This window comes from Lotus japonicus, chromosome 1, assembly GCF_012489685.1.
Source record: "Lotus japonicus ecotype B-129 chromosome 1, LjGifu_v1.2".
Lineage (NCBI taxonomy): Eukaryota > Viridiplantae > Streptophyta > Magnoliopsida > Fabales > Fabaceae > Lotus > Lotus japonicus.
The window spans coordinates 18,167,244-18,179,433 of NC_080041.1; the positions used below are offsets into that span (position 1 = coordinate 18,167,244).

Below are 12,190 nucleotides of genomic sequence, written 5' to 3' on the forward strand. Positions count from 1 at the left end.
GCAATTTATCTTTCCGATGTATAAAAAAAACCTTCAGCGTTTTAGATTGCAGAACATACAAAGATTTGGGTAAATAGCCAAGTTGGTCCTTGAATGTGTCAGCCGCCTTCAAGTTGGTCCCTAAACTTCTAAAATGCATCCCGCGGTCCCTGAATGTGGCAAAACACATTCAAGTTAGTCCCTCGGGTTAAAATTGTTAACGGACGTTAACAAAATCTTTTTTTATATATGCTTTTAATCCAGCTGGACTGCCTACATGGAAATGGAGTATTGGAAAAACATTTGGACATCAAATTAATCCCTGAATGTGGCACACTAGTCCCCAATAAAAAACTAGAGTAAATAATCTGCACTTTCTATATACACAGAATTATCAATTTTGTTGATTCATGTAATGTAAAACAATACCCAATATCGAACTACTGGATTTTGAAGGCTCTCTTTTCTTGGCACTTCATTCATCATGTCAGCCCAACTGGCCAAGACATTAGACACTTCAAACTTACCAGCAAAGTTCATCTTTCGAGCTAACTCCTCAAGTATGACAGGATTCCTAGTTTTAGAAAAATCAGCACCAAACTTGTTATAATCAAGCTGAGAAGCTTTCATCCCCTTTGCCCAAATCCAACTCCAAGGATTCCATTGAATCACTTCCAAAGTATGCAGAAGATCAACATGAAACACAGAACCCAAACCCAGATGAAATTTTCATCTCAAATCCAAACCAGAATTGAACACAACATGAAACCAAAGAACGAACCCTAACCATTTCTTCAAATCGTGCTCTCTCTTATGTACCAAATCCAAAGAAAGGAGGAGCAGACATTCAAATCCCCTCTCTTTCAACCACCAACAACTTCAAAAAACCCAGAAATTCCCTCTCTTTTAGAAATTCCAAGACATCATGCCACTGGGTCGAAATCCCTACTGGGTCTTGTAACGCCCCAATTTCTCAACTGAGGAGTCACATTAGTAACCTAACAAGTCTAAGGACTATTCCGTAATCCTAAGAAAACACAATATATTTTTTTTTTCCTTTTGAAGCAACTGAACATAATTGAATATATAACATAGACTTTATTCAACAACCCATTCCCGACATAATAATAATAGTGTCTTACATCATCATGAACAAGTTTCCAAAATAAGTACGCTCACTTAGACAAGTGACGAAAATAAGGTTTGACAACAGAGTTTTCATAAGGAAAAAGAAACTCAGACATAGTCCACCAAAAAGGGAGAAGCAACTGCTTCATCCACCTCTACTCGACCGCCCACGATCACGGTCTCCAACTTGAACAACTAAGCTTCAGCGGAAGGCTCTCCATCGCCTAATAGCGTTAAGCGCCCAAACAAAAGTAGCAAATAGAAAGGGTTAACTCCATACAATTACCATGTATGAAAGAGAAAATCATGCTATTCAAATTTAACTACCTATCATGGTAAATGAACCAACAACATAACTAAACTCATTTATCAACAACCTAACATATAACATCAATTCGGATATCGGCAACCTAACATATAACATCAAATCAGATATCAATAAACTAATAACTAAAATCCAACAACATAGGGTTAGGTGTTAGTTCCCTATAATGCAACTATATGCTTCTACCAAAATGGATCGATCAGCAACGTCTCTCAAGACGGGACAATCACGCGGGACCACACCCACCTCATTGCCACTTAACGCCACTCCGGACGGGACAATCGCGTGGGACCACACCCACCTCATCGCCACTTTAGAACATCTCGAAAGATGGGACAATCCCGCGGGACCACACCCACCTCATTGCCACTTTATAACGCCTCGAAAGACGGGACAATCACGTGGGACCACACCCACCTCATCGCCACTTAAGGACCAAAGCCTATATGCCAAGTCAGTCAACAACAATCCCCAAACCAATGATTAATTCGGAGTAACCACATGTTATTCCTATTATCAACGAACATAACTCAATTCAATTGCATACCAACTTAGTTTAATGACAGAAACCAGTAAACGGCCGAAGCCTCTCAGAAAATGGAGACACACGTCTCAATAAGTTTACTCGGCCGAAGCCTTCAGAAAACATTTGGCACAAGCCTCAGAAACAGTCAATATAAGCAAGCATACAACATTGCAAGCATAATAATCATAATCCAATGCCAATCAATATAAACATCTTCATCTCAAACGCATGCAGTGCGATAAAAGCAGGCAAGACTCAAGGACACGCTAAAACCGAGTTACCCTTACCTTCGTGAGTAGAAGTTGGGCATGGAAGTTGTGAACCTAGAACAAGGAAACACAATCATCAACACAAGCCCTACTAGAAGTAACACTATCTAATAACGCTAATCGAAACCGGAAAGAAAGCTTTTAAAGCTTCAGAGTTCCTCTTAAGGCACGAATTGACAACAGAACTTCGTTCGCTAAAACGAGCATAACTCGAGCTACAGAACTCGGAATGACACGAAACCAGCGCCAAAATTTCGACAATCAAAAGATCTACGTAATGGCTCAGGTCATAGAGACCCAAAAATTATTTATGGATACGGTACCCTAAGCAATAGGTTTCGGCCACTATGTAAAATAGGGTTTCCGAACTTTTTCTTCGATCTAAATCAATTCCTAGGTATTCCTAGGCGATATCTAGGCCAGGGAAACTCTCAGAAAATTCATCGAATCGAAAATTGTCGCAGGGGTATTTTGGTCAATATTTTTAGCTCGGAAACTCAAAATCAGAATTTCGAAAAATAAATTAGATGGGGTTGATACCAACGACGATTATGACGACTAATCCTACTGACGCTAAGCTTAGTCGAGAGTTTTAAGCCCAAAGGACGGAACTTTAGCCAAAAATGGGTATTTTCTACAGAAATGAATTTCGGCAGCATTTCGGCGACATTCGGCAAAATGTAATCCGCTAGAAGTACTCTTGGGTACGAAGAGAATATATCTAGATACTAAAATCAACCTATTTGGACAGTTTTAAAAAAAGCTCAAAACTTGAGCACAAAAAGACATAACAAAAAGCGATGGAATTTAAAGATCAGAAGAAAGAAATAACATCAGTACCTCGAGGCCTACGCGTAGCAACGAACAGAACGACGATCAGGCAAGAACCGGAAAAAAACTCTTCCTCCTTTCTCCCTCAAGCTCACCCACAACCAACAAAGAAAATGAAAAGAAAAAGAAAAGAAAGACCAGAGAACGTGGTCTGCAGAAGAAGAAGAAAGAAAATGAAGGTGTGATTTTTTCTTAATTTCTGAAGTCCTATATATAGGAAATTGAAAACGCGAGAAAATGATTATTTCGCGATTCCGATTTTTCCTACTGATTCCAACGTATTTTAGACACGATATTCTTCCCGCTGAATCTTCTAATTCTTCAAAGAAATATCAGTATGATTTTTGGTTTTCGAGGCTTGTTTTTAATGTTTACTGGCTTAAAATGCACTTTATGCACTTTTTGATTTTGACCTCGGATGCAGAAACTTCCTTCTGAAGAAAGATTTGGAACGTCGATTAGAGTGGGCCTACGCGTGTGGAATCTTCGTTTGAAGCTCCGAATAGAAAAAGTCTTCATTGTCGGGTGATTCTAGGGTTTTGAAATACCAGGGTTTCAGTTTCGGCAAACTTCCGATGATTGGAATCGGACGTTCGTAGATCCTAGAGTTTCGCCTCGAAACGATTGTGATATATGGAAAAAGAGAAGTTCTAACATTTCTCTGAAAATTTTTGGAACTTTTCCCATAGTGTTCCAAGGGTGGAACTTTTTGGAAATTTTATTCCTATAGTGTTCCAAGGGTGGAACATAGTTTGATTTCCTAAGGTTCTTGTCCTAGGTTTTAAAACGGATATTAGTCGTGCTATAACTTAAATCGACTTCGATACAAACCTTTGACTTTTCCTGAACTTTCTCCTTCATAAATTTATTTCATTTAGTAAACTTTTGTTCAGGTTTCCCTTCACGATCATCAAACGAAAGTCAAGTTCCTCTCACGCGGACACAAAATCCTATGCGTGAGTTGGAAATTAATTATTTATTTTAATTCTAAAATCCTGGGTCTTACAGGTCTCACCTCCCAGATGATTTCATGAAGCAAGGAAACACAAGAATCACGATCATCCACTGCAACATCTACAGAAGAGGAAACAGATGTGATGAAATCAGAGCACCACACCCGATCTGTTGGGTTTTCGGTGTTTGGTGAGAAAAGCTTCAGATCAGTGATGAAAGGGATTGATTTGGGAAGAGAGGAGGTGGCTGAGCGCGATTAAGGTCGTGGTGATGAAGGTGGCGGCGCGATTAAGCCAGGGAGAGGTGGTGGCCGCGCGGCGTGATCTGGGATGAGGGGAGCTACGGGGGTGGTGCGATCTGGATGGAGGGGAAGCGATGGTGGAATGATCGGGCTTGACGGCGGAGGGAGATGGTGGTGCTGATTCATGTTGGTTCTGGTGTGGTGTTGGTGAGATCATGAAGACGGTAAGATAATGAAGAGTAATTTAGGGTTAAGAGTTTATTTATTTATTTAACTAATTTATTTTATTATTTTGTGGGTTCAAATGCCACATAAGCATGAGTTTGAATAAAAAAATTCCACATCAGTATTCTGTTAACGTCCGTCAACAATTTTAACCCCAGAGACTAACTTGAATGTGTTTTGCCACATTTAGGGACCGCAGGATGCATTTTAGAAGTTTAGGGACCATCTTAAAGGCAGTTGACACATTCAAGGACCAACTTGGCTATTTACCCCAAAAATTTCATTCATCACTGAGGCCCAGATTCAATTTAAGAAAAGCCCAAAAACACCGCGTATGGTTGGACTGTGGAGCAAGCTTGGGCTATAGTTCCCGCTCCGTCGTTCCACTTCTCCGATCTCGACGCCGGCACGGTGGCAAGGAAATGCGCGCCACCGCAATCTCCTCGAAGCTCCCACTTCTGACGCGACTGACCCACCGCCTCAACGCGGCCCTCTCCTTCTGCTCAGAGACATGGCCGGCGGCGGACGTTCCCGATGATGACGGACTCCCATACTTCGACGTGCCGAGGCCTCGCCGGAGTAAGGCGGAGAGGAAGCCGTACGTGACGCCGATGAAGGTTCTGATAGAGAGGGCGAAGGCGGAGAGAGAAGCAAGGAAGGCAGAGCCTTGTAGGGTTCTGGAAGAAGCTCCTGAGAACGGGTTGTTGGTGCCGGAGCTCGTTGAGGTCGCTCACCGAGTTTATCAAGCTCACCGGACTCTGCTCTCTGGGCTGAGTCAGCTCGTCCGAGTCATCCCCGTTTTGCGTTGTGGGTATGCACTTGTTTGATTCATCACCCTCTCTCTTTTTTCTTGTTTGATGTTTCTGAATTTTCTGGTTTAGAAAATTGTAGCTAATTGAGATATCACATGCTTTCAAATCCAACTGTTTTTTATAGGCAAATGTTAGTTATTAGTAAATTAGTACAAATTATCCCGGGTTCGAACCCTGGCGCTTCACCTGCAATTACCCTTAGCTTTCAAATTCATCTGTTAAGTGGGCAAGAAAAGAATTTTGAAGTATTGCCTAACAACATTTTGATATGTTTCAAATAATGTTTGTTACCTTTTCCTAAACTTGATCTTTGCTTCCATGCCCATGTTAGTTTGAGATAGAAAACTTGTAACTTTTGTGTTGGTACTAAAATATGGTACTGGATTTTAGTATGAACTTTCTTTTGAAATAAAAAAAAAGTTCAATTATGAATCAATTTACTTCAAAATCACTTTCAATTAAATGAATTTTGCAAAATTAAGGTTATCTAAAATCAAGTATGCAATAACTCACCCAAACATGGACTTAATATGTTAGCAACATTTGATGTTTAAAGTTTTGAGTTGTTATGTGTTGTTGGTCCGGGCTTTCTACTGTTTTGGAGTGCAAATCCAACCTAGTTGCGTTGGCATGTACATTATGTTGGCTTCACATTTCATGGTTTTGTATTATCAGGTTTTGTGATGAGGTTCACATTGGTTTTGTGGGTCATGAAATTCGAACATGTACTGGACCACAGAGTCGCTTGCGGAGTGCAATGCATGTTTGGAGAAGGGGAGGGGTTCGAAACGTGATCTTCTTCCCAAGATGCTTTCATCTCTATGACCGAGTTGGTAAGCCAAGAGTTGGGCATGATGAGAGGTTCAGTGTTCCTCGTATCCCTGCCATAGTTGAACTCTGTATACAAGCGGGTCTAGACCTTGAAAAGTATCCCACCAAGAGAAGAACCAAACCTGTATACTGTATTGAGGGAAGAATTGCAGATTTTGAATCCGTTGCTGAAGAGGATGAAACTAAAAGAAAATGTTCTGTTGAAAATTTGAATAACTTTGTGGGTTCATCCTCTATTTTGACAAAGCCTGTAGAGAAGGTTCACAATTTAATGGTGAACAACATAAGCAATCTGGATCAGTTGAGTGATGAAGATAGGAACAAATTAAGGGATTTGGGTAGACAAACACTGGACTCCTGGTTTGAGATGACATCAGGCGCACAGAAGATCATGGAGAAGTATGTTGTGAATATGTGTGGATATTGTCCTGAGGTTCAGGTTGGTCCCAAGGGACATAAGTTGAGAATGTGCAAGGCTTCAAAGCACCAGTCTCGAAACGGTTTACATGCATGGCAAGAGGCGACGATAGATGATCTTGTGGGTCCGAATTATGTCTGGCATGTTGAGGATTTGAATGGACCTGCTCTGAATAACAATCTGAAGAGATATTATGGTAAGGCTCCAGCTGTTGTTGAGCTCTGTGTGCATGCTGGGGCTCCCATTCCTGATCAATATAAGAGCATGATGAGATTAGATGTGGTTTCCCCTGGTCGCGATGAAGTTGACCTTGTTGCCTGAAATGCTGTCCCTTTTGAAGATAAACTTTATATACTCAATCATTATTTGGGGTTCATATGGATAAAATCTTGGACTTTTGAGTTTGATCAAATCTGAACTTCGGTATCCGTCTATCCGCTGCTAGTTTTGTTATTGTTTGACTATCAGCTATGTAGCCTGTAATTCATCACTTCATGTACAGTCTCAATAATAGTTGCTAGCTTATGCTATCTTCAGAAAAGATACACAGCTTAAAGTTGTACAAGTATACTGCATTATCGCAATCCGGTTGCGCTTAGCTCTAAGATGTGCAGTTTCTTGTGAAATTGAGATTGTGAGGATACGGGAATTGCGACTATGAAAGGCCAACTGCACCTAATCAAACTTCAATGCATATTGATCAAAGTTCTTGCACGCAGCATGAAGTAAAAACCTTAATCACCAATTTGCTGCAAGTCCAAAAATATTAAGCATACTATTGGTAGAGTAAGACTGCGAGGCTCGACGCAACGGTAAGGTTGTTGGCATGTGACTTTGTGGTCACAAGTTTGAGTTGTGGAATCAGCCTCTTGCAAAATGCAAGGCAAAACTGTCCACATTAGATCTACAAAGTGGGTTCGGCCCTTCACTGGACCTTGCGCATAGCGGTAGCTCTATGGTACCAGGTTTGCCCTTTTTTTATATACTTTTGGTAGAGTCTACTCTAAGAAGCGTAGTTTACTTCCTCACTACTGATATGAAAGTTAAAGCTGATTTATCTAAACATTTGTGCAAACCAACATATTTGTTGAATTTAAAGATGATTAATGGGAAAGGAGGTTCATTGATACTCCTACTCCTACCACATGTTTGGTGGATAATTGTTGCTGCAAAAGGTAGAATTGTTGAAGGATTCATATCATTCCTGAAGGGAAAATTGCCTTCTCTTGTTACTGAAATTGTTAGACTTAACTGATTATAAATGTTTTTACTCAGAGGAGCTCCTCCAGATTATCATCTCCTTTATTATAGATTGAAATCTTTTATTAAATGTCATCTTTTTGCTTGTATTTAATAAGAATTATATTTTTTCCCTAGTCTCCCATTTCTTTTTTATAATGAAGAAATGAAGTTAACAACACGCATTACTTTTTGTTTTGGGAGCCAGACCTGTTAAATTTAAAATTTGATGGTCAATGATAAGAGCCAACCAAATATTATTGAAAGTAACCCCATGTTGTTCGAGAGAACCTGGAGTCTCTTAAATTCCCATTACAATATGATCCCAAAGATTATAGTCTTCATTAAATATCTCTTTTTTATAATACTCCCTTCACAACCAACTGAACCCCCTCTAATTAACTGACTAGCTACTAGCCCTGAGTACCTATCAGTTAACTTCCCTTGACCAGGAAAACTATTTCATTTTTTATCACTACATGTTCATGTAACTGCACAATTTTGGAGATTACTCAAATCTATGTCATCTATTTTCTTTCTGAAAATTAATTTTACATCGGGCAGATTGGATGGAAAGCCCCTAGTGATTATAACAAGGCCCAAGGAGATAATGGACTTCTTGTTCATTATCATGCCTACTTTCAAACCCATAACAAATATGTCACATGATTTCTGTGGTCTCTTCTACTCTTCTAGTTTCGGTTCTTGGAACCAAGATAATAGCAACTTTTGTTGTGGCCTAGAAGCAACTGCTGAATTCATATAGATCAACTCACAAATACAATGCTGCTAACTTCTTTTTTTACTACAATTATTCTAGAACCAAAATCAGTTATGAGCAGAAGAGATTGATTCTGAAAAAAAGTCTCATACAAACATGCTATAAGCATTTCACTGTTACCTCAATGTACCCTCTCTGGTTTTGTACAGTTACAGTTATGTATGCATTAATGTTTCACCAAGCAAACTACGTACTTGAAATTAAAAGACTGAGATGGTGATTCCCTCTTCAGGAAAAATTCATATATATGTATTGGGGGGGTACTCTCTTTATAGGTGTGAGCATGAGCCAGACACAAGGTGTGTCAGAAAATAAATCTTCATACTAGATATCCCTGTCGGTGACTCAAGCAGCAGATTGTCAAAGGAGTTTGGACCCACTTCACTTGCACACTACATATCCATTAATATATGTTTCCCACTTTGATGAGTTTTCAAATGCCAAATACTAATTGCCTTTACTTGCTTACTAAATTGGGCCAACCCTGCTGTACTCTTGCTCCCAAAGGGGAAAATGTTACTTACACACTTCTTATAAAGTGGAAGAGGGGGATGAGAAGAGAGATAGGAAGAAAAGAAAAAGTAAGAGAGAGAAAGTATGAGATGTGATAGATGATAAAATGAGAAAGATAAAAACAAAAATAAGTGGAAATGAAGTGTTTAAAAAATGAGGTGTGTATATATAATTTTTGCTCCCAAAGTCAAAAATCAAATCCTGCCTCGTTGCTTTTTGGTTTGATATGTAGGTTTGACACTTGATAGTTGATACCGTCCCAATTCGTGTACACTAATAATAACAATAATTACTGTATGTATTTTATCTCATATCACATATATTACTTTCTCTTGTTTGATATATATGTAGGTACGTGCTCACCTTCTTTTCCATATGCAGTTTCAAATTTCCAGTAAAATATGAGATGAGTAATGAATAGTGGAAATTGGCATAGTGCAAAATGCGATAGACACTCAAAGTGATAAAAAAAGAGAATAGAGATATAAGAGATAGATATATGAAAGAAGAGAATAGAGAAATAACATATAGATATATGATGTCATGTAATAATATTTAATTATCATTTCTCATATAAGATTCAGGAGTGGAGTTATAGTCCGCTAGGGAAGAGCATAGAAAGAACTAGAATAAGATAATAAAAAAATTCCATCTAGGAAGAACACTTTACAAGAAATTCTACAATGGGAGCATTTTGGAGAGAGGTTGGTTTTTTTATAGGCAAAAAAATGTATTAATAGGAGCACAAGGGGTACTCTGGAAAGAGGTTAGTATTTATAAGTTGTGTTTGTATTGGCGTTGTATTCCCTTCAGATGCGCGTAAATCTCAAGGACACAAATGTATAAGAGCATCTTCAATGTAAGGTTCTTAGTTCTTATTTTTTAGTTAAGAACTAAGAACTGAGTTCTTAACCATTGTAGGAGATGATGTGGAGTTCTTAGTTTTTAAAAATAAGAACTAGGTTCTTATATAAGATGTTTTACTTTTTGAGTTCTTAGCATGAAAAATTAATTTTTTATCTCTCATTCATCAATTCATTTAATTTAGATATTGAATTAGCATTTAAATTTAAATCAAAATTATATGAAAGTAAAAAATATTACTACTATAATGATATTGTGGGACCAAATGAATAGTGCTAAGAACTAAGAACTCATGGTTGGAGCAAAATGTGCATAGAGTTGCTTAAGCACATGTGGCAGTACGAGCCCACATGAATAGTGCTAAGAACTAAGAAATAAGAACTAGCATTGAAGATGCTCTAACAAAGGAATTCCTACACAAACAAACACTATCTATTGTTATTTGTGCAATAAGTTCTTAATGTTCATCTTTTACGTGCTGTTATATGATTAGTTTACATAAGCAAATAAAATGTATAATTAGACATGGTAACGAGGCGAGTCAGGGTTTGGTTTAGCTCACCTTGCCCTTGCCTCCACCTCGCAAAGAGCAGGGCGGTTTTGAGGAAATAAGGGGTGGAAATACAAAACTCAATTTCATCTTGTTAGATTCGGGGAAACTTGCAACGAAATCAAGTCCCCTTTAATTTTAAAATTTTTATTTAATATTATTCATTTGTATATATAGAAATATATTTAAATAATCCATGTAGCAAAGAAATTTTAATTCAAATCAATTATAAAAATAGAAGCCAAGAATTTTTGTTTTTGACAATGAAGCCAAGAATGTTAAAAGTATAAGAAGTTCAAGAATTAAGTCATATTTTTTATGAAACGAAATTTGAATCTTGTTAAAATACAAAATAAAAGTATTTATTAAAAATATATGTTATCCTATTAAAGTTTTAAAATTTTGTTACGATTTTTAATATTTTGGTTACTTTTACTTTCAATGAAAAGCAGTAATTTTCTAAATTATTGACACCGTACCCTCCCCAAAGAGGGAAGCACTTTTTCCAACCATTCAATTATTGGATTTGTTCCTTTCATGAGACATTACTAGAGTACCACTCATTTGTCGCCCATTGTTTTAGCCTCTTTTACCCCCTAAAGTCTAGTTTTTGCTGCAAACACTCGCAACAAAGCATTCCACTATCTTGCTCCATGCAAATTCCAATTGCAAGCAAGTGAGAAGAAATTAAGGGGGGGGGGGGGGGGGATAGAAATTGAGATGATTTTATAATTATTTGGTAGAAAAAATACTCACAAGAAAAGTGAAAGATAAGAGGAATGTATATTTACGAACTGACACAAAAAACCTTAAATAAAATAAGTTTTTTTTAAATAAAATGAATAATTATTTATAGCCAAGATAACCTTCTTAATAAAAATAGTTTTTAGAAATTTTACTATTAATAAGATTATTATTAGTATTTTTTATTACTATCATATGAAAGAGCCAAGAGGGCATTTTGGACAAATTACTCAAAACATCACCTTCATGTTAGCGTCGGTCTAGTACACAAATTATTGAAATAAAAAAATCATTAGCTCTTTTTTATAGTGTCTCATCCCATCTATTTCCTTCAACTTCTTAGTCCATTAATTTAAAAATTATCTCTCGTTCTTTTTCTCTCCTCTAATGAGGGAAACACATCTCCTCTCATTTTGGTACTATATATACTACTTAATTGTCAAGAATTGAAGTATTGAACCACTTTGTCAGAAAATATGTGCATGTGCAAATATGATTTAGAAGAATGCATGCTGTAGGGGGCATTTCACTACGTGTTGCTGTATCGTCCGTTTGTTTCTTCATGAACATCAATGAACAAACAAGCTCATGTGGTTAGCCTCCTTGGGCTTCATTTAGGTATATATTCTTTTTGTGTTTTTCACAACCACTGTTACGGAATAAAAAATAAAAATTATTGAAAATAGTACTTCATACATCAAAGCTAGGATAGGGGGTGGGGAGTGTTTCTCAACTGTCTGTTCTCACTTCTCTCATTTGTTCATGTTCCTATACCAATGGTGGGATGAATTTCTGCCTCATCATCACCATTTTCCATGGATCTTTAACATGTTATTAAGAATTAAAAAAAATTAAATATAGAAAATACATAAAGTTATGCCATAAATTTAAAAACTTATTCAATATAAATATATAATAAAATTTAAATAGAATTAATTAAAATTCATCACACAATATGTA

General features: G+C 37.4%; 1 protein-coding gene across 1 annotated transcript; it reads left to right on the top strand.

Moving 5' to 3' along the window:
- Window positions 1–4,663: 4,663 nt before the first annotated feature.
- LOC130733947 (APO protein 3, mitochondrial) lies at window positions 4,664–7,869 on the top strand. The gene is made up of 2 exons (XM_057586237.1): window positions 4,664–5,289; window positions 5,966–7,869. Exons 1-2 carry the CDS (start codon window positions 4,679–4,681, stop codon window positions 6,858–6,860), a joined length of 1,506 nt encoding a protein of 501 aa, XP_057442220.1. The 5' UTR covers window positions 4,664–4,678; the 3' UTR covers window positions 6,861–7,869.
- The last annotated feature ends 4,321 nt before the right edge of the window (window positions 7,870–12,190 follow it).

Coding starts and splice junctions, on each gene's coding strand:
- LOC130733947 (XM_057586237.1), top strand. CDS start 4,679: ATGCATTTTAGAAGTTTAGGGACCATCTTAAAGGCAGTTGACACATTC. Junction 5,290..5,965: donor ATCCCCGTTTTGCGTTGTGG/GTATGCACTTGT, acceptor TTGTATTATCAG/GTTTTGTGATGAGGTTCACA.